Here is a 24546-nt window from a genome sequence, read left to right as displayed (position 1 = left end):
CTAGGACTTTCATTAATGGGACTGGAGCGCCATCACAGCAAATCTGGTTCAAGGACAACACAAGCTTCCTTTTACTGTAACTTTCTTTTATTTGCTAAAATACTCATTTCTAGCTATGAGGCCATTTATGACAAAAGCCCCGAACTTCCAGGAGTTATTTTTAAAACTAAATGCTAAATATAGAACAGGACTCATACATAAAGATGTTCATCACACTATTATTTATATGAAACACTTAGAAACTTTGTAAGTGTCCAGCAATGGGGGTATTAAGTGAACTATAACACATCTACTGGACAAACTACTCTGCAAACATTAAAAATTATGTTGTGAAGAATTCCCAAGGATACAGAAAAGTGCTTGGTGATAATGTTAATGGAGAAGAAAATGAGACTACAAACTAGTATTTCACAAATATGCTCTCCCTCTTCCCCCACAAACTCTGCCTATGGCAGGGGGGAAGAAAAGAAAGCCCTGCAAGCTTGTCCAACCCACCTTATTTTGTTTTTGTTGTTCTGTTTTGTTTTGTTTTAGGCTTTTAGCAGCCTGAAGCCATGGATTTCAGTTTCTGTCTCTAGTGATAAGAGGAAAAGAGGGATGAGGAAGGGGGCTTTACTGGCCCAACCAGAAACAGGAACTAAGAACCCATTACTGTATACTCTCCCTTGGACATCCAAAAGGAAGCATGCCAAAATATCCTCAGTAGTCTCAGTAGTGTCTTTGAGGTCTTGAGGTTTGGGGAATTATTTTTCATTCATCTTTTTCTAAACTTTCAACAATTTTTAATGATAAGTATACATTTCTCTTATAATAAGAAAAAAGTAATGATTTTCTGTGTTGGAACCTGTATGTAGACTTCTAGACTCTGAACTGCATTTCTTGGGAGGAGAAACAAACTCCAGTGTTCTTAAATGATGGTGGGAGGAAGGAGGGAAAAAAGGAATGAGAGATTAGAGTCAAAAGCAAAACCCCTATCATTCTCTGGCATTCTTCACTAATTGCCAAGTTGTTCATCCATGATGATCTCTTGGGAGAGTATAGAGTTGAGTTGAGTGGTGCCGTGAGAGTGCTTGAATCTATAAGACAATCTCCTACTTAAAGAAACCTAAATCAAACTATGTCTTCTAAAGTTAGATGTAATGCACCTTTCAAATAAACTGACAAGTCCATTGTAAAATAAAATATCCTTTTGAAAGTCAAATAATCACTTATTTTTTTCTAAAGTATAAATTCATACATGAAAGTCTTATAAGACATGCTAGAATCATGTCAATTTCAGCCAATTTCTATCTCCCTAGCATCACTTTTAATTCACCCACTTCAATCTAAAACTGCGAGACTTGTTCAAAAATATTACATGATAAATCAATATATAATTTATATGGAACTTGGTGACAAATAATTGAACTTATCTGATATTAATTTTCTAGTGGAAATTTTGCATATCGCTTTCCACTGATCTTTTGTTTGCTCATTTCCAGGTGTGTTTGCATTTCCTGATTTTCTCTAATTTCCTTTCCTTCTCCATATAAATCATCATGTTCATTTCTAGAAGTCAGTCTCTTTGGCAAAATGTTAACTTTAAGAATTTTATCAACCAAAGAAAGTTTTTCTCAAAGACTGAAAATCGAATATGAATATGTTTTAGATGCAGAGTATTCTATTCATCAAGTTGGCATTGTTCTCTTCCCTGTACCGAGTCAACTTTATGCCAAAGAGAAAACTGAAGCTAGTATGTGCTTACAGGCTTTTCATTGCCAATCAGGAACCCTGTTTGGATCCCTATCAAGAGTTTTTTATCATTTCATATCTTGATGAACATAGATTTTTGTGTTTTCTATTAATTGCGCCACTATTTCAAGTTATTTTAAATACTGATGATTCATCCAGGAAACATTATGCTAAACTGGTGGCTTTGAAAAGTCACTGCATTAGCTCCTCCCCAGCCCTGGTGGTGCGGTTGGGAGGAGTGGGCACAATAAAAATAAATACATAAATAAATATAAATAAATAAATAAAAGTTATTTCATTGTAGTGACTGAATTGCTTACTGAGTCTAATTCTCTTCCTGTTTCCCTGGTTCTATCCTTGGGAAACACATTGCCAGATTCTATGAAAAAACTGAATAGGAAAATAGGAAACATTTCAGAGATTAGTTTATGAAAGCCCAAGATGTACCATTTTTAGTGTCCTCAAGCCTATTGTTAACATGATTATAGGTGGACTTTTCTAAATTCTTAGATGATAAGAACCGTCTTTGTTGATTATCTATTGTATAGCTCTGAGTATATTTCTAAACTTCTCAGACATGTTACAAACCATTTGTCAAACTCAGATATCATTTCTTACATATCTAACACAGAATGAAATGATTGTAGAGTGTTCCTTTATATTTTTGATAGATGGAACCAAAGTGTCCTTGCAGCTTATAGATGCTTTTCACTCTAATATCATGGTTATTTTTATTTTCAAAAGCTCTATTCAATCTTCATCTCTGTTTTCACGGATTCATTGCTCACTGTGGCATATATATAAATCACAAATTAAGTTAATTGATAGATACCTTGAAAGTGAGTCAATTTCATTGTCCCAATATTTTTTATATCCTTATTTAACTAGTAAGACCTGCTGAGTTTTAGAAATGGAAAGTCCGTGACTAACTCAGCCACATACACTATGTTTTGTTATTTAGGTGGTGAATATGCCTATTTGTTTCTTAGAAAATGAACCCAACTCTTTTCATACATAAAATTATTTCCACATTTCTTCTTGGTTTCTCTGTAATATATTCCTGCTTTGAGTCTTAAAGTTTAAACTATATGGAACCAAAGTTTCAAATGTATTAGTGAAACATGCCTTAGTGCTGCCTATGGCTCAAATATGTCACACTCATACCAAGTCTCAAAAAGTAGCCTATCATCCTCTTATTGGTTCCATCTGTGCTTTGTTATTTCTTTTTCTCTGTCTTCTTTGGGAGTATTATTATTTCACTTCATCTCTTTTGTTGTTTTTTAAAAAGTAATTTAGTGGTGGTTACTGTAGTTGTTGCTTTGGGACCTACAGCATAACTTTTCACAGTCTACTTTTCAGTATTCATGGATAGTGTAAAAACCTTAAAATTGTGCCCTTCTGTTGCCTTTCCCTGCCTTTATGCTAATGCTATAATACATTTTACATATATATGTTATAAATTCTACAATGTATTATTATTGTTGTAAAAGTCAGTTGTCCTTTAAATAGTTTTAAATAATAGCAAAATATATATTTACCCATACAATTACCCCCCCAAAAATTTTTTAAATAATGTCTAACCTCAGGCAGCCCACTTTCTATCATATAATGCTTGACTAAGTGATTGACCCCTGAACAATAATAGTGAAAATTTGAAATTTTGGAATATGATATGTCAACGCAAAATTTCTTGATTTTGATATTCTTAACAACACTGGATCTTATTTGGTAATATTTTATTTCATCCTAAAATGAACATTTAGCAAAATGTTGATGAAATGCTCGATTATCTGGAAAAACATGAACTTTAGTCAAGGAGAGGCAGAAAATCTAAACTGATCAATAAGTGGTGAATAAATTATAAAGATGATCAGCAATCTATCCGTAAAAATGGTCCAGCCCCAAATAGTATATAAACATCCTACTAACTCTGCCAGAAGTAGTGAATTCCTTTGTTATAGGGACTATTCTGCTACATGAAGGGGAAAACGTTCCCAAGTCAGCAAGTTAGAGTAACTCTAATACCCAAACCAGATAAGACTGGTGACATGTACCAACCTCACTCACAAACATCATTGCAAAAATCCTAAATAAAATATTAGCAAATGAGATCCAGTGTTGCTAAGAATAACGCATCAAAATCAAGGAATTTTATGTCAACGTATCATCTCCCAAAACTACTATTTTAATTCACATTCCCTCCAAGAATATTTAAGAATACCTGTTTTTTCCATCTCTGCCAACACTGAGGGGTGATAGGAAAGGAAGGCCTTAGTTTTTCTTCTTTGACTTTTTTTTCTGAAGCTTATATAAAAAAATGTGTAATTAATATTTTCAAACATTCAAATTTCAAATAAAATAAAAATGGAGTGGTGATGAATACATAGTATCTCAGGTCAGTCCAGGCAAGATTATAATGTAACTTTGTCTTTGGAGCCTCCAGTCTCCCCTTGGTCCTCCCTTTTCCTCTTTTTAAGACATCCTTCCTCCCACACCCTGGGTCACTCCCAGGTGCTTTGGTTCTGAAACCAGGACAAGGACAGGGCATGAACAGGGGAGCAACAATTGCCCCCACATTGGTTTTCCAGAAAAACTGTGAAGCCCTGTTTTACCATAATATTCCAAGGCCCTTTCCCCAGAAACCCTTTAGAAACACCGCATTTATCCATCTTCCTTTCCCCAACCTCAAATAAATCTGTTGCTAGGAAAACCTGATAATCTTGTATTTCAGGGTAAATTTAATGTTATCTATTTGTTGCCTCAGAAGAATTTCCATCTGAAATGTGACCTTTATGAAGCAAAATTTTAGTCATCAGCAGAACAAGTCAGGTGGTTAAGGAATTCCATTTGATGCCTAATTTCTTAATTCTGAACAATGAACTCTGATGTTATCCTGAGTGTCCTCAGTTTGCTGCCAGGCAAGTACATGATACATGATAATATCTTTCAGACCATAGCCAGCCCTGGCTTAAAGAGCTGACTTAAAGGGCCAGCCAAAATTTCACCTCTGTCCCCTGGTTCTTTCTCCAGTGGACCCCAAATTTTCCCCTTAATTCAGGAATCCCTTCCCGAGTTCAGAGGATAGAACAGTTCCCTCTCAGCTTTCAAGTGGAAACTGTGGGGGTATTAATAGCTGTTTGGGATAATGTCCAGATGGCGTCTTGGCCAAACCTGTGGTTATGCAGAAGCAGATTTCTGGAAGATTTAATTGAATTGGGACACACCTCCACCTGATGGTCCTTACCAGAAGAGATCACAGCTATAACCTGTGATCCAAACATAGCAGATAGATGGAGTTTGTTTGGCTCTTTGTATTTTTTAAGTTTTTTGATCAGGGCCGTACATGGTGGCTCACACCTATAATCCCAGCACTTTGGGAGGCCAAGACCAGGAGTCCAGGACCAGCCTGGGCAACATAATGAAACCCCATCTCTACCAAAAAAAAAAAAAAAGGAAAGACAGAGAAACAGAAAGAGAGAAAAGGAAGGAAAGGAAGGAAGGAAGCTACGCATGGTGGCGCATGCCTGTAATCTCAGCTACTCAGAAGGCTGAAGTGGAAGGACCATTTGAACCCAGGAGACTGAGGCTGCAGTGAGCTATGATCGTACCACTGTACTCCAGCCTGAGTGACAGAACAAGACCCTGTCTCAAAAAAAAAAAAAATTGTTTTTAGTTCAAATATCTATAAAGGCATTTCAATTTGCAATTTCTGCCTTACCCTCCTCCCAGGCTCTGACCTTAGGACATAAACAGGTACGAGAGTCAAGTGTTCATATTATCTTATTCTTCCCTCTGCTTATTTTTTCCCCAATATTTAAGGCCCAAGTTATAAAGGTAAGAGCTATTCAATTCCAGTCACAGCTGTTCTTCTAGCTCATTGTGTGACCTTAAACAAGTTACCTTGTCCTTAGGTGGTGATCTAGAAGTTTTCTGAGGCAACTAATTAACAGTCTGTGGTTCTGTGTGTCTATTCTCACTACCATAGTGATAAAACTTAGACTTACAGATTAGCAAATCTGATTGTTTACTTCCTATGTAGTTGGAAATAAATAAGCACTATTATTATCTCATTCTAGAGATAAGCTTGAGGCATGAAACAGTTGAGTACTATAATAACTCAATGTGGATATTCAAGCAATATTTTGGCTTTTTTTCGTATAGCCTCCTCTGACTTGGAAAACAAACTCTTCATTATTGTTAAGCGTTGTTTGGAACTTTTCCTTTCCCTCTTTCTCTGCCGTTAGTTATCACTGCCCTGGAAGTTGAAAGTTATGCCTGAGGCCACATAACTATGTTGTTTATGTACAAAATGATACTCCATCATGTCAGCCACTGTATGTCCACATCAGTCAATCAATGGACTCTGTGACAATCTCAGTGTTCTAGGGCCAAATACAAAGCCAGATGTACTCCACCAACACTGTAATGGACTTTACCCACTTACTCTGCTTGAAGTAGCCTCTGCTCTACTAAATGGGTCTGTGACCAGCTGTGCTGTACAATTTAGGAGTTCTGGAACTGGACAGCTTAGCTGTATTAATTTCTCCATCTATATCTAACATAAATGTTCATATTAATGGTGTTTAGATTACATAGTCATATATATCCATCCTCACGTAATTCATATAATTATTTTATGTATTTACGTAAAACCAGAAAGAATGGAAGGTAACATATTTTAAAATATGCATTGCTATGCCTGACTCATAGCAAGGGCCCCAAAATCATAGTTTTATTTTTTTGTTGGGGGAGCAGGCTGTCTTAGTCTATTCAGGCTGCTATAACAAAATACTATAAAATGAGTAGCTTACAAACAACAGAGATTTATTTCATACAGTTCTGGAGGCTCAGAAGTCCAAAATCAAGGCAGCACAGATTCAAGTGGTTCATAAACAGCAGTTCTAGCTGTGTCCTCACGTGGTGGAAGGTGGAAGGGAGAGGCCTTTCATAATGGCACTAATTTTATGATGATTATTAATCATCACCTAATGACCTCCCAAAGACCCCACCTCCTAAAGCCATCACATTGGTGAGAAGGTTTCAACATATGCACTTTGGGGGAACACAACCATTAGACCATAATGGGAGACATATGGTTATGACCATAATCAGTGCAACTATAAGTGGTCTGTGTTTGGAAACTACTGAGGCATCTCCCTCTTAATAAATTGCAGAGCCCTCTCATCGGATTCTTGTTATGTGTGCTTGCCCTGTGGCTAAGAATCTACTTTGTAGATATAGAGATAGTCTCTGCTCAGATGTGGTCTCATTGATTTAATTTCTCTTGGGGGCAAAATGCTTTGCTAATGATCACCTTGTCTCAAATTGCAGATTACGGTATTTCGGATGGGATCAGAAGGACACCAGGACATTGATTTAGCTATCCTGACAGCTTTACTCAAAGGTAAAAGAGTTTCTGTGTCGAGAGAGTGCAAAAATAATTGAAACGAATTAATACAGTGACCTTATGTCTCCTAATAATAGATATAATCTCAAATGATACTATGACACAATAAATTATTGGTAACATAGGGGTCTCTCCTGTAAGACAGTTACTGCTATTAAATTCTCCTAAAATAGATGCTATAGTGTGACTCAATTTTATAAGATTTAAATATGCTACAGTTTAGTTATGTCCATTGAATTATAAACATACATAAATTAAAAGGCTGACATAATATGTAAGATGTAATGTTATCTGAGGTTATTTAATAGTAATTTTTACCCTATCTACTTTCAAAAACCATTTGATATGGCATATGTGTGTATATGTGTGTGTGATATATATACACACAATAATAAATACCTTAAAACACATAATAATACATTAAAATGGAAAATTAAAAACCATTGAGAGGAAGGAGAAGAAAAAAATTATGGTACTGTACTTGTTATAATAGAGCATTAAATTTAAGCTTCCTGGAAGTCAAGGCAAAAATGGTAATACTCTGAGTTGTAACTTGTTTTGAAGGTGGGTATTTGTCCTGTTCTCTAGTCCCAATACTACAAAGTCCTCATCTATCTGTTCTCATACTTGGAGCCATATGAAGAGCAGTTTCCTTTAGGTTCTGTGGATTAAATCCTTCCTGTGCTTTACTAAGTACATTACATTTGACTAATAATTTGCAGTGTTAAAATAAACAGAAGAAAGTTTCCCCTGTTCAGTGCTGAAATTCAAACTGAAAACTATAAGACAAAACAAAACCACAGACCTTGTTGAATGTGGTTGTGAGTTAGAAATGTCTCCTACATTCTCTCTTAGCTCCATAGTTTGTTGGTCTGCTGTAGCATCATGGTTGGTCACTACCTGTTTGTCATCTCCCTAGATAGGGCAGAGAATGTGTGTCATTCATTACTACCTTCTTAACATCTCACACAATCCTTAACATATGGCAACATTCAATCAAGTTTTGTTTAATAAATGAAGGGATGAGTGGATTACTCAATGATTCAGTGATAGATAGATTCAGCATTCCAAAATTAAAACTCAGAATACCAACTATTTCATTTATTTTCCAGTGTATCTACTTTTCTTCCACTATTAATGTTCTCTTGAGGACCCATCATGTGCTACTGTGCTAAACTCTTTACAAATACTGTAAACATTATTTATTTCAACAACCAAATGATATACGAGCTATTTTTAATCCCCATTTTACAGATGGAGTAAGTTGAGCTACAGGAAGTTGAGTAACTCGCTAAAGGTTAAAATGCTATTTAGTAAGCTTGGCCTTAGGTCCGAGTATGTCTAACTCTTCACTATACCATGTGACCCCTCTGACAATACTAGTTTGTCAGTTCTCTTCACCCACTCTCCAAGTGTATATATACACATTCATTCAAAATCCTGATTGCAATTTAGAAGTTTTGCAATCCCATGAATCATATCATGTGTCCAGCTTGAGAACTGCTGCTCTAAAGCATTGTATCCCAATGAACTAAGAAATACAAAGGCTTTGCAGAAGAATCACAGGACCAGGGACCAGGCATGGACTGAACCACAAAGCATACAGCAGGCCCCACTCTCCCCTTATCAGAGACAAAAATAAAAATTTGAGATAACTTACCCTATATTTGCCATTCTCAAATAAAGATATTTTAAAGTAATAATGTCAGTAACTGACATTAATGAGAATTTACTATGTACCAAACACTGTGTTGGACCCTTTCCATGTATACATTTGTTTATTCTTTACAAGAGTTCAATTACCAGATTTTACAAGCTCTATTTTATAAATAAGGAAATTGGGGCATAGAGCAATTCAGTAACATGCTCAAGATAAGTTGGCCAGTAAATGGTAGAGACAGTCTGACCCCATAGCCCTCACTTATGCATAGAGATACACAAAGCATCCCTTTCCCACTGATAAGAAATGAAGCACCACATTTACAACCTTGAACAAAACTCATAGCAAATGGGAAAGTGATCCAATTATTGATAAAAACATATTGGCCATTATAATATCTTCTACTGAAAATATTTTCTCCCTCTTTCATGACTTTGTGAGACTTTAAGTTGTGATTCACATTTGGCTCAGCCTTAGAATTTATTCGTTGTTTTATAGAATAGTTGTTTTCCAACATTTTTCAGCATGACATACCATACGAAATACATTTTATATTATAACCAAATAGTTACACATATGTATTTGGAAAATTGAAATTAAAGTAGATGAAATAATATTTACATTGACAATATGCAATTGCAATATGCAGTGAAATTGGATATTTTCTATTCAATCTATTCTAGTCTTTTAAATGCTGATTATATCCCACTAAATTGATTTCATGACCCACTAATGAGTCATAACCTGCAGTTTAAAAAAACACTGCCACAGAAGATTAAAGAAAAGTATGATTGCACTAAGAAATTAACATTTCTAATCACCATAATGAACATTATTTATGCAGCAGTTGATGCTAATGGGAATATATGCCATTAAAAGATTATGATGTGTCAACTCTATTTTGCGAAGGCTTTGAAATGCTCTCAGATACTGACCCATTTGATTTGTAAAGGCAATCAAGCACAGTACTTTTGCTGGCTTCTTCGGAGGCCAAGAGCCTACTTATATTGGTTTCAAACTCTTAAGTTTATTAAATTATTCTTCCTACTTTTTTTTGAATTATGCGTGGGCATGTAACATGGTTCAACACTTAGTTGTTACATTTAGTTTGCAATTATCTGATGCATGTAGAAACTTTGTGCAGTCCAGTTTTTATTCTGCGGAATCTGAGAAATTTCTGAGAGGACCAGAAGTTAGAAAGAGGAGAAAGCCAGGAAGCGACCCACTGGTCCCTAAATCCAGAGGCCACAAAAAAGGACAGGAAGCCAGGTGACCATGGGAAAAATATTTCTTTGCTGCTCCTTGATTCCTGATCCTGTTGGGTTTGATTTTTCTTTGGGATCTGCATATTCTATATTAGAGGATACTATTTATATTATACAAACTTATCCAGTGTCTGTCCAAAAATGAAGAAAGAGACAGACAGACAGAATGTTGTTACAGGGCGAGCTCATGCCTGTAACAGCAACACTTTGGGAAGTTGAGGCGGGGGTAGCACTTGAGCCCAGAAGGTCAAGGCTGCAGTGAGTCATGATTGCTCCACTGCAGTCCAGCCTGGGCAACAGCACAAGACTGTCTCCAAAAAAAGAAAAAAAAGAAAAAAGAAGAAGAAAGAATGTTGTTTCAGTCAGAGATGTAAGAGGCCCACAGTTTCTTCAACTGATGACCTGGAGTAGCTTTTGAGAATGGGCAATGTCACATTTGTCCTTCACATGATGGGACCACTCCACAAGGGCAGTGGTCTGAGGCCAGAGACTGGGCACTCTCCTCCTGCATTAGCCTTCCCCTGCCATGCACACCAGGATATTCAGTTAACTTTGAATTTTCAGATAAACAACAAATAATTTTTGAGCATTAAGTCTGTCCCTAAGTGAGGACTTATCATACTTATAAGTGTGTCTCAAGTGAGTCTGAAGTGAGACACACTTATACTAAAAAAAAAAAAGAAAAGAAAAGAAAAATTGTTTATTATTTGCCTGAAATTCAAACTTCACTAGGAGTCCTGTATCTTTATTTGCTGAAATAGGCTACCTTGTTTTAGGGGTGGGAAAGGGGCGATCCCTTTCCCATCCTAAGGGTCAGAGCTGACACTTCTGTAACAAAGGCATATTAACAAGAGAAAAGCATAACAAATATGTTTGATCTTATTTTTATGTGACATTCAGGCCTTCAGAATGAAGACCTGAAGATACACAGAAAACTTTTCATGTTTATGCTTAGGCTCAGTGAAGTATGAACAGCTCTGTAGAAATATGATTACACAGAAAGTCTGATGGAATGCTAACAGACTGAGACGGGAAACCCATCAAGGCCTGTCTTATCAGATGCTTCTTGCCCTCTCTGTGCAGCATTCCTGCTGATGCAGGACAAGCAAGCCCCAAAGTGGGACTTAGACCATGACGGTTCTTGGCTTTGCCCAGGAAAGAATTCAAGGGTGAGCCAGCTTTATTGAAGAAGGAGTGTTACAGCTCTGGCACCGTTACAGCTCTGTTACTGCTCCTGCAGAGTGGGGCTACCCAATAGGCAGTGTGCTTAGATTAGCAGCTCAGGACAGTTTTGTAGTCATATTTATACCCACTCTTAATTATATGTAGATTAAGGGGTGGTTTATGCAGAAATCGCTAGGAAAAGGGTGGTAACTTTTGCATCATTGGCTCAGTGTCATAGAAGGGGGTGGTAACTCCTGGGTGTTGCCATAGCGATGGTAAGCCAACATGGCACACTGGAGGGCGTGTCTTATGGAACGCTGCTTCCACCCTGGCCCTGTTTTAGCTAGTTCTCCCTTTGGTGCAGTGTTCAAGCCCTGCCTCTGGAGTCAAGTCCTGCCTCCCACCTTACTTCCTTCCAGGTGTGGGATAGATCTCTTCTGGAATAAGGGTATTAATTTTGTTATGGCCAGCTGTGACACAGAAGGACAGGAGAAGTGGGTGGGGGGTGGGATTAGTGTAATAGCTTTAGGCTTTATGACTGGCTTTGGGAAAATGGGGTTCTGGTCTCTATGACCTGCCTTGGGGAAGAGGGATTCCAGTTTCTATGGCTTGCCTTGGGGGAGAATAAAAGGTGAGAGACAGGAGGGTAGGTGAAGATGAAAGAGAAACTTTGCTTCTGAGTCTGCTTCTGGGACCTTCAGTTTAGCCTTAAGGCAAGTTTGGCCTATCATTTTTCTAAGCCCCAATGTCATTGATATTTCTGGACCTCAGATACTTCGGGAGATTCTTTGGGAAGAATAACTCAAGAATTTAGGGAGGTCCGCTAATCCCTCTGTCCACCTCCTTCTCTCAGCTGGCCCTGCCTAATCACAACAACCAGAGAAAACTTCCACCAGAAAGGAGCCCAGAGTTAACTTAAAAAACTGTTTGGTGTTTATCAATCTGCTCCCCCAGCAGCCCCATGCTCATACAGCACCATACAGCACCATAACCTCTTACTCCAGGCTCCAAAAAGGCAGAAAATATTCATTCACAGCAAATGAAGTTATTATAAGTGCTCTCTGGACCCTTTCTGTGAATAAAATTACTCCCACCATTCATTAGTCTCATAGGCCTTGGATTCAATATAAAGTCAGATCACATGAGTGTATATTTTCATTCATACATGTGCACTGAAGAGTAATATGTGATGATCACTGTCCTCCATAAATGAGAAATTTGTTTACTTTGGGTTTAATCTTCACTGGTAAAGAAGTCCATCTGAGGCGCAGGGACAAAGTAACCTTTATTGCTTGCTTTCTTTTCTGGAAAGCATTTCAAAAGAGCTAAAAGAGAGTGCCAAAACAATATGTTTCTCCTCATAAATGTCAAGGTCATCAAAAACAAGGGAAGTCTGAGAAATTGTCACAGCAGGAAGAACAATGTGGTTTCTTGAATGGGTTCCTGGAGCAGAAAATAAAGGGTATTAAGTTAAAAAGTAAGAAAATGTGAATAAAGTAGGGGCTTTAGGCTTTAAAAAAAATATTGAGAGAGAAATAAGAATGATATCTTATCACATATTATTAATCTGAGCAGGAGGCATATTGTAATCAAAAACCTCCACAATTCTTTCATGCCAAAAAGACATGAAAGGAGATAGCAATCTTTGGAATTAATTTTAAATGTCAAATACATATATATTCAAAGGACTATGACAGGCAAAGGTAATATCTATACAAAGTATTTTTAGAAGTCACATAGATATGAATAATAGCTGATTGCTGTTGATCTTAGAAATGAGTAGAACCATCACTGGGGTATCTAAGCAAGAGATATGAATGTGGACCTGAAAAAACTGTATGAAATCAAATTTTCATATGGACTCATACTATTATTTCAGAGATAATTATCTAATTCCTATCATTTTATTTTATGTGCTTCTGATCTTCAGACATAATTAATGCTATCAATAATTAATCAATTAATTAATTACTTATAGATACATGGAGAATAACTTGTAATATATCCATTTGTAAATTTGTTCAAACTATAAAATAATTTAAAAATAAGATGGGCCTGGCGTGGTGGCTCACACCTGTAATCCTGGCACTTTGGGAGGCCGAGGCCAGTGGATCAGCTGAAGTCAGGAGTTCAAGACCAGCCTGGCCAAATATCAAAACCCCACCTCTATAAAAATACAAAACTTAGCAGAGCATTGTGGTGCGTGACTCCACCATGCGTGACCTCCCAGGTACTTGGGAGGCTGAGGCAGGAGAATCACTTGAACCTGGAAGGCAGAGGTTGCAGTGAGCTGAGATCACACCATTGCACTCCAGACCAGGTGACAAGAGCGAAACTCTGTCTCAAAAAATAATAATAATAATAAAAATAAAAATGAAATGAAATTGAAATTGAAATGCAAAAAGAATGGCCAGTATGTTTTGTATGACTTTAGAAAAGTTTTAGGAAAGCATATTGTTGATTAGATTAGATCACACAAAATAATGAGAATCTCTATGTTCCGACCCATCTTCCATTACAATTGTAATGGAAATATATATATATGTATATAATGGATATATATATATATAAAAAATATATATATAATAGAAATATATATGCTGAGTACAATGAATCATGCCTATAATCCCAGCACTTTGAGAGGCTAAGGCAGGAGGATTGCTTGAGCCTGGGGGTTCAAAACTAGCCTGGGCAACATCATGAGACTTTGTTTCTACAAAAAAATAAAATAAAATAATTAACCTGAGTGGTGGAATACGCATGTAGTCCCAGCTACTTGGGAGTTTGAGGTGAGAGGATCACTTGAGCCCAGGAGGTCAAGGCTGCAGTAAGCCATGATTGCACCATTGCACTCCAGCCTGGGCAAGAAAGCAAGAACCTATCTCTTTCTCAAAAAAAAATTATGTATCTGATGTTTTGAAATGACTTCTGAATGCATGTCTGCCAACTCTATGAACTAGAAAATGCAGTTACTATCACAGAGTAGCACTGACATCAATAAGCAATTGTTCTTGCTGCCTCATCTCATTTTTTAAAATAATTTAAATCCTAGTAAAGCAAAACTTTTGGCATATGTTCGGAAGTATTTTATGTCCAATAATTCCATGCATCAGGTAGCTCTCATAAACAACTAACTTATCCTAGAGTGTTTACTGAGAAGTTACCTTGCTTAACCTCTCATGATTCATGAATGGGTTTCATGGGAATGCATTATGACATAACTTTGATAATAAAAAATTATTTCTAATTGTGTGTACAAGACTTGCTGACCCTCTTTCCTGTGGGCAGAAAGTTTAATACACCATATGGATGATTGCTTTATTTTTAATGTTATTATTTTCTTAACCTTATACTGTTTATATAGCATAAATAAGGCCAATAAAAGAGACATACTTGTTGACATTTTTATGAGATGCAAAGTTACCATAGCTCTTTTTTTTTTTTTTTTTTTTTTTTTTTTTTTTTTTTTTTTTTTTTGAGACAGAGTTTCACTCTGGTCTCCCAGGATGGAGTGTAATGGCATGATCTTCGCTCACTGAAACTTCTGCCTCCCAGGTTCAAGCAATTCTCTTGCCTCAGCCTCCCGAGTAACTGGAATTACAGGCTCCCACCACCATGCCTGGCTAATTTTGTTGTTTTTTTGTTTGTTTTTTGGTTTTTGGTTTTTTTTGTTGTTTGTTTGTTTGTTTTTGTATTTTTAGTAGGGATGGGGTTTTCACTATGTTGGACAGGCTGGTCTCGAACTCCTGACATTGTGATCTGCCCACCTCGGCCTCCCAACGTGCTGGGATTACAGATGTGAGCCACCGTGCCCGTCCTATAGCTATTAAATAGTGAATAAATGAAAGTAGATGACATTTTGTCCAAAAGCAACCTACAAAGTCAAAATGTGAGATATTTTCCATCTATTTTAGACATAAAGGTGCCTAGGACATTACTGTGTGGATTGGTAAACTATAGGTGGATAGCAAAGTGTTTTAGGGACTAAACACAAGGTAAGGTTTATAGTGTTGAGTCTTTCCAAAAGTATTTATTAAGCCTTTCTCTGCTTTAGGCCACTTTTAGCTTCCTTGTGTCCTCTGACTTGCAGATCAAGCTTCCCCAAATGTACTTGTTTCTTGATGGTCCATTTTACCCCTTTATTCAAATCATTAACTTTGATGTCATGAAACAAATTGGTCATCAGATGTTGGAGTCCAGGCATGGAACCCCCAAATTCAATGTCTTTCATGTGCCTCTTGTTGCTGCCTCATCCGGAAACCACCTGGAAGCCACAATATCCACTTTCCCCCTTGCTACTCCATGCATTTTACAGACTAGGAAATGAAAACCAAGGAGTCTGAAAGATACTCAAGAGAGTTTGTCAAGTTAGTGGCAGAGTCAAATCTTAAACCCATGTCTCTTCACTTCTACCCATTTTTCTTTACATTGCATACATTAGGCTTTGGAAGATACAAGATTCCCTGGCTTCACAAAGCCACGGGTGCACAGGTATTTGTACCTGTGCCTCTGGGGGCTCTTGAGTAATTAACAGATCTGGATGTCTTCTTTCTAAAACTCTCAGCACACTTACCAGCTGCCCAGATGACCTTAGCTGCACACACAATATTTTAGTGAGGGAGAGTAACATCAGCAAGATGGTGGAACAGAAGTCCTCTTGTCATCACTCTCCCCACAAAAGTATAGCTAGTAATTATTCAAAGACATGAATACCATCCTAAATGCACCAGAACTTAAGGAAGAAACAGGAAAAAAAAAAGAAAACCAATATTTTAGTGAAGAAACTAGGATACCCACAGTTTTATCTAACATAATGGCAAGAATAAGGGTGATCTCATACTTGTTTTATTTTTGAATTGTTAGAGCATCAGTGGAATATTGCTGAAACTGGGAATTGTTTTAGTTACAAGTAACAGAAACACAATTTGAACAAGCTCCAACAAAAACAAATAAAACAGATTTGTAAGTTCGAATGACCAAAGTCTAAAGGTAAACTGAATTCAGGCAAAGTGGCATCCAGGACTCAAATGATGTCAATGGAGTCTGTCCTCTATCTCTCAGACACTAATCTGTACATAGGTTAGACAGAGCGACCATGAGCAGTACCAGACTCACACCCAGGCAAATGAGAAAACCCCAATCAGAAGGGACCATCTTTCCTGGTAACTGCAACAGAAAGGTCCTGGGAGGACTTGAATTTGCTCATCTTGGATCGATGCCCATCCGTGAATCCATCACTGTGGCAGGGGAATTGGGAGAATCCCTATGACTGTGGAATGAGAGATGGGGTTAGCTGTATTTATATCAGGGTTTTTGGTTCCCAGTGAAAACAGAGGTTCTAAAACCAGGAGAGGGGGAAAGAAAAGATGCTAATAAGACTAAATGCAACTAAAAGAAATACACATCTCTACAATTATATTAGAAGAAGTACTTTTGGGAGACTGAGGCAAGCATATCATTTGAGGTCAGGAGTTAAAGACCAGTCTGGCCAACATGGTGAAACCCTGTCTCTACTAAAAAAAAAAAAAAAAAAAAAAAAAAAAAAAAAAGGAAAAAAAAATTAGCTGGATGTGGTGGCACATGCCTGTAATCCCAGCTTCTGGGGAGGCTGAGGCAGGAGAAATGCTTGAAGCCGGGTGACGGAGGATGCAGTGAGCTGAGATCGTGCCACTGCACTCCAGCCTGGGCAACACAGCGAGACTCCATCTCAAATAAATAAATAAATAAATAAATAAATAAATAAATAAATAAAACTACTGAGGGGCAAAGTATGTCAAATTTGCCTCAAATGCAGGCACCTATAAATCTATGTTCCAGGAACACATTCTTTATTCATTAGATAAAAACTGGAACTGGGTCAAATGAATACTAATCAGGGTTCAGACATTCTCTCAAGTCATAATCATAAAGTTTACTTCAGGTAAACCTAAATATATTACTTATTACCTACCATCACTTACTATATAATGGTTATTTATTATAATAATCACTGTTACCTTTCTTAATTTTAATGGTTTTATACTTCATTATTTTTGACAAGAATTTGTGAAGATATTACATTTTTAACACTTTTTTTCCAAGACCAAAGTCTATTCCTTATTTTAAAAATGATTCCATAAGGGTCAGGTTGCTCCAGGCTTTCCCCACTAGGCTCCTCTCAGCCCAGCTCCCACTCCTACCCACAGTCTCTGCACGTGGTACTTACCACAGTGAGCCAGTGAGAATGATGCCCATATTCAAAGCATCCCTACTCCCTGATTGCAAATTGTTTGACCTCCTTGAGCCACAGTCTCCCCATCTATAAGATAGAAATAATAATAATAATACACAAGTGTGACAATTTTAATTGATAATGCAAGCAAAGCACTTAACAAAGCATCTGGGATATCTATTTAATAGAGGACAGCCTGACTGATAATGATGAAGCCAAACTAAAAATAAGGACCACACCTGTTTTACTTACCATGATATACTCATATACACAGTGCCTCGCTTAGAGTCGGAATTCAGTATATATTTGTAACTTCTGAATGAATGATCAACAGGCTTTGGCTCAGGTTAGATATTCTTAAATCCTAATTATTTACTGGCTGTGGCCAGTTAACCAAGTTATCTAACCTCTGTGTGCCTCAGTTCCCTTCTCTGTGAAAAGGGAAATCAATTAAACCTCTCCCATATGGTTTCATATAAGGGACACATGAGATGGTTACTGCTAGCTCTTTAAGGGCAGACACTCTACTCTGCCTTCTTTCTGGTAAATACTGAACACATAATCGTTTTATACTCTTTCCCATCTGAAATAGGTTTTAAAAATTCCTAGGGCATTAGGATATCCCCCATATTCAAAATCCATTAAAATTGTAAAATGCCAAATTTGAAAGGACTTATAAATTTGAAAAAAACAAAAAACAAAAACAGCAGAAAACCTCTAGCATACATGTGAGAATCCAGAACAGACCACAGGAAGGAATTTAATCAGAAAGCGGTTGAGCACATGCTAAGCTACCTTAAAATGAAATTAATTTTCTTGCAGGTTTATTTTCATGGAAATCCAAATAGATCTCAGTCCAATAACAGACTAAAGAAGGTAACAATTTTAGACATATTCGTTTGTCTCTAACAGGAGAATGCAATAAAAGAATGTAAGTCCCTTAATTCCTTTTATTTGTACAGTGCTTTGTAATTCACAAAGCATGTTTATACAAGTTTTATCAGTAATTTTCACAACTCTGTAGAATGGTTACCAGATAATTTACCTCCAAACTGGCACTTTCTTGGGCATGAAAGTTGGCAGTATTAATAATTATGCCAGGACACCTGGAATGAATCAGAATGTCCAGGCAAACTGGTAGGTATGATCAAATCCTACCTTCCAACAGAAATTTCCACAGAAATTTCACCTGTGACTTTTCGCAGTGTCATACTATCTCACACCCCCCACCACCACCACCACCCCCCCTTCTCCCATTAGTCAGCTCCCTTTAAGAGTTAAACAAACTGGCACAGTGGCTCACACCTGTACTCTTAGCACTTTGGGAGGCCAAAGCAGGAGGATAGCTTGAGCCAAGCATTTTGAGACCAGCCTGGGAAACATAATGAGATGCCATGTCTACAAAAAAATTTTTTAAATAGCCAGGCATAGTGGTGCACACCTGTCGTCCCAGCTACTCAGGAGGCTGAGGTGAGAGAGGATTGCTTGAGCCCGAGAGGCTGAGGCCACAGTGATCACACCACTGCATTCCAGCTTGGGCAACAAAGGGAGACGCTGTCTCAAAAAAAAAAAAAAAAAAAAAAAAAAAGGAAAAGAAAAGAAAAAAAGAAAGAAAGAAAAGAAAAGAAAAGGAAAAATGAAACCACTCTTCTCTTTTCAGAAAGAGTAATTCATCATTCATCCCTGTCCTCTGATATTTTGACCCCTGCCCTCAAGGTTCATCTATTCTAAGCAGGTTTGCAGGATATTTTTGCAAAGTTAGTCCTCTTCCCAAGCAGAGTTCCAGTGGCATTTCACAGGAGAGACTGGTTTCTTCAGCTTTCTTCAGCTTCTTGCATACAGGTAGTAAGTGAGAGAATGGGGCCTGGACTCCCATCTCTCCTCAGAAGATGAGAGCATGGTGTTCTTTGCTTCACGGTCATAACCGCCAGGAGAAAAGCTGCAACATGTAGACTCAAGTGCTTGCAAGGACCAAGAACACCAGGGTTCCCCAGTCTCAAGTCTTAGGACATTCCTAGAAGATTTTTCAAGATTATGACCATATCCATAAGATTGTCTCACTGTGAAATTTGAAAGCTGAATAGAGTTATAAGGATCTAGGAAACTGAGAGGTGTCTGTTGGTGTTTGAAGGAAGAACTGAAATCCAGGTCTTCAGACACCCAGGTCAATTATTTTTCCCCTGCACCATGCAGCTAGTTCTGATGGCAGCTGTGGTCAACCCCAGCCCCTAGGTACACAGAAGCTGGGCATCCTTGTGCTCTGTGACTTTCTCATGCCTCAGAACTGGCACAGAATCAGAGCTCATTGTGTTTAGTGATCTACACAGTAAGCTAATTGTCATCCCAACGCTTCTGAGCTCCTCTTGGCTTGTGAGGAACTCATCACTGCCGACTTCCCAGCAGGGCTATGGAATCATAATTTTCTTTCTTGGCTTGCTTCAGGGCAATGAATCAGCTTCATTCATTAAATCAATTGCTGCCTAGTCTGCATTACATAATCACACAGATTGATAGCAGCACAATTCTGAAATAAGTAGCTTACATTAATTTAAAAAAAGTATGTCCTCCTGGCTAAGCATGAAAAAAATAGATATAACAACAGTAAATCTAACATACAACAGTAACAACTGTTGTAGTAACAAAGAAGTTACTGCGTTTCTAAAGTAACTGTTTCTTTAGTAACAAAGAAGTTACTATGTTTCTAAGTAATAACTACTTTAATACTATGTTTCTAAGTATTAACTACTATGTTTCTAAAGTAACTATGTTTCTATAGTAACAAAGAAGTTACTATGTTTCTAAGTATTAACTACTTTAATCCTCACAAATACCACAATGGGGCAGGTACTAGCAGTATCATCCATCTTACAATTGAGGAAACTGAGGCATGGAGAGACTAAGTATCTTGGCCAAGGTCACATGCTAGAAGTTAATGGAATCTATACATGAACCCAGTTTGTCTGAGTCCAGAACACTTGCTCTGCATTCTGAGCATCGATGACCATGATCAACTGTTAAGGACCACCCCCATGTCTGACATGTTTGGGACAGTCAATGATGACTAAACTTTTCTTGATGCGTGAAATAGTACAGACAAACTACCAGATAAATATAGTCCACTAAACACAAGAATCTACTATCATTCTCTTCTGGACCCCTCCAAACAAGCATGACCAGTTTTATATTAAAAGGATTAGAGCAGAAACCATATTTTATGCTCACCACACTGGTTTCTCTTATTACACACTGGAAGACTAACTATCCCAGCCTCCTTTGCAGAGAAGTTGGGGTCATGTGAGTGTGCTTCAACCAATGGGATGTGATCAGAAGTGACGTGTGGCATTTCTAACATGGAAGATGAGAAGCAGATAAGAATGCAGAATGGCAGACAGAAAACAAACCTGAATATTAAGCAGATATCAAACTGACTTACACTTCAAAATGCTCAAAAGGCCCAGAAATTGGGGCATCCAGAAACTCAAAAAGAGAGAGTGAAGAGAGAGAAAATATAAAAGATTTATTGTCTTTTTAAAGCAGCAGCCAGAGTGCCATATCCTCTCCTCTACTCTGCAAAGCCCACTCCAGTCAAAAAGTAAATATTTATTCTCTAGAGAGAGTAAAACAGATTTTCTGGTCTAGGGGAACCAGGCACAAAGTGAGACCTGGGCCCCAACACTGAAAGAGGGCTGTGCAGGGGGAAGGAGATGAAATCAATTAATGCATTTTAGATGCTGAGACTTCAGCCCTCTTCCCCAACTTGGTTCCCAGTGTGCTGGCAACTTGGTCTTTATCCTCCAGGCAAAAGATTGGAAGGAGCCTTTTCTGAAAACTTTGAGCTTCCCAAGAAATAGGACCTAAAGACACACAAAAGATTTCCCAGATAAGAAGCTCAACCAGTTTATCTTACCATTAAGGTCACAGTTGATCATTTCTACTTATGTTCTCGGGGCTTCCAGTCAGCACTCTAGTGTCCACTCTCAAATACCAACACATAACCAAGGATTACCAAACACATAGGAAAGACCTCTAACATAGAAGAGAGAGAGAGACAAACAGCGAGATGCAGTGTGGAGCAAACAGAGCTATGTAGGGAGAAGGAAACTCACCAAAACTGTCATTAATAGCCTCAGAGAAATCAAAGAAAATGTTTTAACCATTAAAAAAAGGACAACATTCTATAAAACACTTAATTTTTTAAGAACTAGAAAGAGTTTTGGGGAATTAAAAATAGGATAGCATTAATATAAAATTAAGGGAATAATTAAAAGATAAAATTGAAATGCTCTTCCAGAAAGTAGAGACAGGGGCCGGGCGCGGTGGCTCACACCTGTAATCCCAGCACTTTGGGAGGCCGAGGTGGGCGGATCACAAGGTCAGGAGATCGAGACCACGGTGAAACCCCGTCTCTACTAAAAATACAAAAAATTAGCCGGGTGCGGTTGTGGACGCCTGTAGTCCCAGCTACTCGGGAGGCTGAGGCAGGAGAATGGCGTGAACCCGGGAGGCGGAGCTTGCAGTGAGCCGAGATCGCGCCACTGCACTCCAGCCTGGGCGACAGAGCAAGACTCCGTCTCAAAAAAAAAAAAAGAAAAAGAAAAAGAAAGTAGAGACAGGAAGAATAAAAGAGAGAATGGTGGATTAAAAAACCCAATGCAATAATTCCAGAAAATGTCCCAGAACTCCAGAACATACATTTCCAGGTTGTAAGAAACTACTAAGTGAAAATAACCCTATACCAAGTCGTAGTGTCATAGTATAGAAGAACACGGGAGCAAGAGAATAGGGGAAAAGAGAGAAAGTGAGAGCTTCCAAAGAGAAAAAGTGGGTCACATGCAAAGAACTAGGAGCTAGAATGCTTTGGACTTCCAAACAACAATGCAGAAAGCTATTATACAACTTTGCAATGCCTTAAAAATTCTGAAGACATTTATTTTCAATCTAGGCCTATATCTAATCTACCGATCACTTGTGAAGCTAAAATAAAGATATTGGCAGGCATTAGGTGCCCAGAAAAACCACTTTCTGTGGATGTTTTTCTTCAGAAACTACTGTAGGATGTGCTCTACCAAAATGAAAGAGGAAATAAAAAAATAAATACAGAACACAAAACACATGAAATAGGAGCTTCAACACAAAACAGAGGAGCTGGAAATTCCCTGGATCATGAAGAAGGGAGACCCAAGGTGATAGTTCTGCCCCCAGGAGCTTAGGAGGCAAAAGCAAGAGCTGGCAGACCTTCCTAAGGCTTCTGCCTGGAACTGGCATCATGTCACCCTGCTGCATTCTACTGGCTACAGCCAGCCACCAGGCCAGCCCAAATTCTGCATGAGAGGAGATGTCACAAGAGTATGAACACTGGGAGCTATGGTTCCTTGGAAGCCATCTTCAAAGACCAACTACCAGAGAGAACCAATGTAATCTTCTGGTTGCCTCTGTGGAAAGAGGAATGGGGCATTGAGGCTTGTAATTTTTATATCAAATCTTGTGGGAATAGATGGTTCTCAACTCTGTGCATGTGTAACTTTAGTAAAAATAAAGCATATTATGTCCCTGAATTTCCCAGAACTCAAAGAAAGAGACAGAATGAGTAAAAGAAAAAGGAGGAAACAGAAGGTTGAAAATCATTAATTGCAATAATTCCAGAAAATATACCAGGGCTTCAGGACAAAGGTTTCCATAGACTCCTGCTCAAAAATAAAAATATGGGAAATGCAGTTATTTTTACGTAGCTGACTGTGTAAATGAATTCCTTTTTGTCATCAGTAAGCAGAATAGCCCAACTGAATGGTTTTTCTTTTACTCCTTCAGTTTTATATTAGTAACATGTTTCTCAGCTTTGCATATTGTATATAAAACAGACACACTCATGAAGTTCTCTGTTAACATGTTCATGGGAGACCTGCGCAATACTGACTTACTTTATGGCAGAGAGGGCACAGTAAAGAGAACGCATCTATTTGGATAGGTTGACAAAATGAAGCAAATACCCTGGTGCTTTCCAACGTTATTCATCAGAAGACCATATAATTTCAGTGGTCCTTTCTGCTTGCACATGAGAATATAGTGGCAATATTTACTGCAGAAAATCCTGGCCAAGATCACCAAGGAAACAGGGTAAATATTTAATTACCTGACTTTGTGAGGTTTCTATATAGCTTTGATTCATCAAAGTCTAATACCCTAGCTCTGAAAATGAAACTAAGAACAGTTCTTCAGAGTGAGTGAGATCTTACACAGAAAACACAGACTCAGTGGGTAAGAGGAAAAAACAAACAATGCTGAATTACCACCTCCTGCCATCCCTAGACCCGGGGAGAGGAAGAGTTCAGCTCCCACCCCAGGCAGGGTGCAATCCTGAGAAGAGAAGTGGCCTTTAGTTTCTGAGGCACTGTCGGCCAGCTCTGACCTGTCAGGGCAGGTGCTACAAGTCCATCAGCAGCTTGTGTCAGGTGCCACTGGAGAATCCAGAGTGATGTCATGTTAGACCAGGCAGCCCTGGGAGGGTGTGAAAGATACTCTCCTAATTGGGTGTGGTCATGGCTGTCATGGAGAATCCCCTGGGTCCATGGCCCAGGTTACCTGGGGATAAACACACAACAAATTCTCTCAAATTAAGTTCCTTCAAAGCAATCACATTCTTAAAATCTAAACAGAGCACATGTATCTAGATTAAGACTCTTGCACTACAATAAATTTACATCCTCTTGTTTGTATCTTAGCCTTTACAAGCTTAAACTGACTTAGGGAAGTGTCTAAAAAGAAAGTCTCAATAGAAGGTAACATTTGGTTGACTCCCTGATTTCTACCAGAATAATACTACCAGAATAACCTATTTTATTCTACCAGATATATTCTACCAGAATAACCATTTATAATACTAATCAGCAATTCTATGTGTACGAGCCCTGGGTAATTTAGGGCTATCTGTGCCTAATTCTGAAAATTAGGGATTTAGTACAGAGCATCTTTTATGAAAATTCAGTGATACCTAATTATTCTCATTAACTGTAGCAGAAATCAAACTAATAACCTGGCTGGTAACTCTTCTCCATCCAGGAGTGTCTGCATGGCAGTGGCATTATTTACCTGCTAAGTTTATTAACTTATG

General features: G+C 38.0%; 1 protein-coding gene across 22 annotated transcripts in view; it reads left to right on the top strand.

Annotated features, from left to right (window-relative positions):
• The window catches only part of TRPM3 (transient receptor potential cation channel subfamily M member 3), a 1017461-nt gene that overhangs the window by 855840 nt on the left and 137075 nt on the right, over positions 1–24546 (top strand). For all 22 annotated transcript variants that reach the window (XM_050760895.1, XM_050760893.1, XM_050760891.1 and 19 more), the window contains one exon: positions 7063–7135. In XM_050760895.1, coding sequence (XP_050616852.1) covers positions 7063–7135 — 73 coding nt within the window. The remainder of the gene's footprint in view (positions 1–7062; positions 7136–24546) is intronic.

The sequence above is a fragment of the Macaca thibetana genome, chromosome 15, assembly GCF_024542745.1.
Source record: "Macaca thibetana thibetana isolate TM-01 chromosome 15, ASM2454274v1, whole genome shotgun sequence".
NCBI classification, from domain to species: Eukaryota; Metazoa; Chordata; class Mammalia; order Primates; family Cercopithecidae; genus Macaca; species Macaca thibetana.
This window is presented reverse-complemented; position numbering and strand designations above follow the sequence as displayed.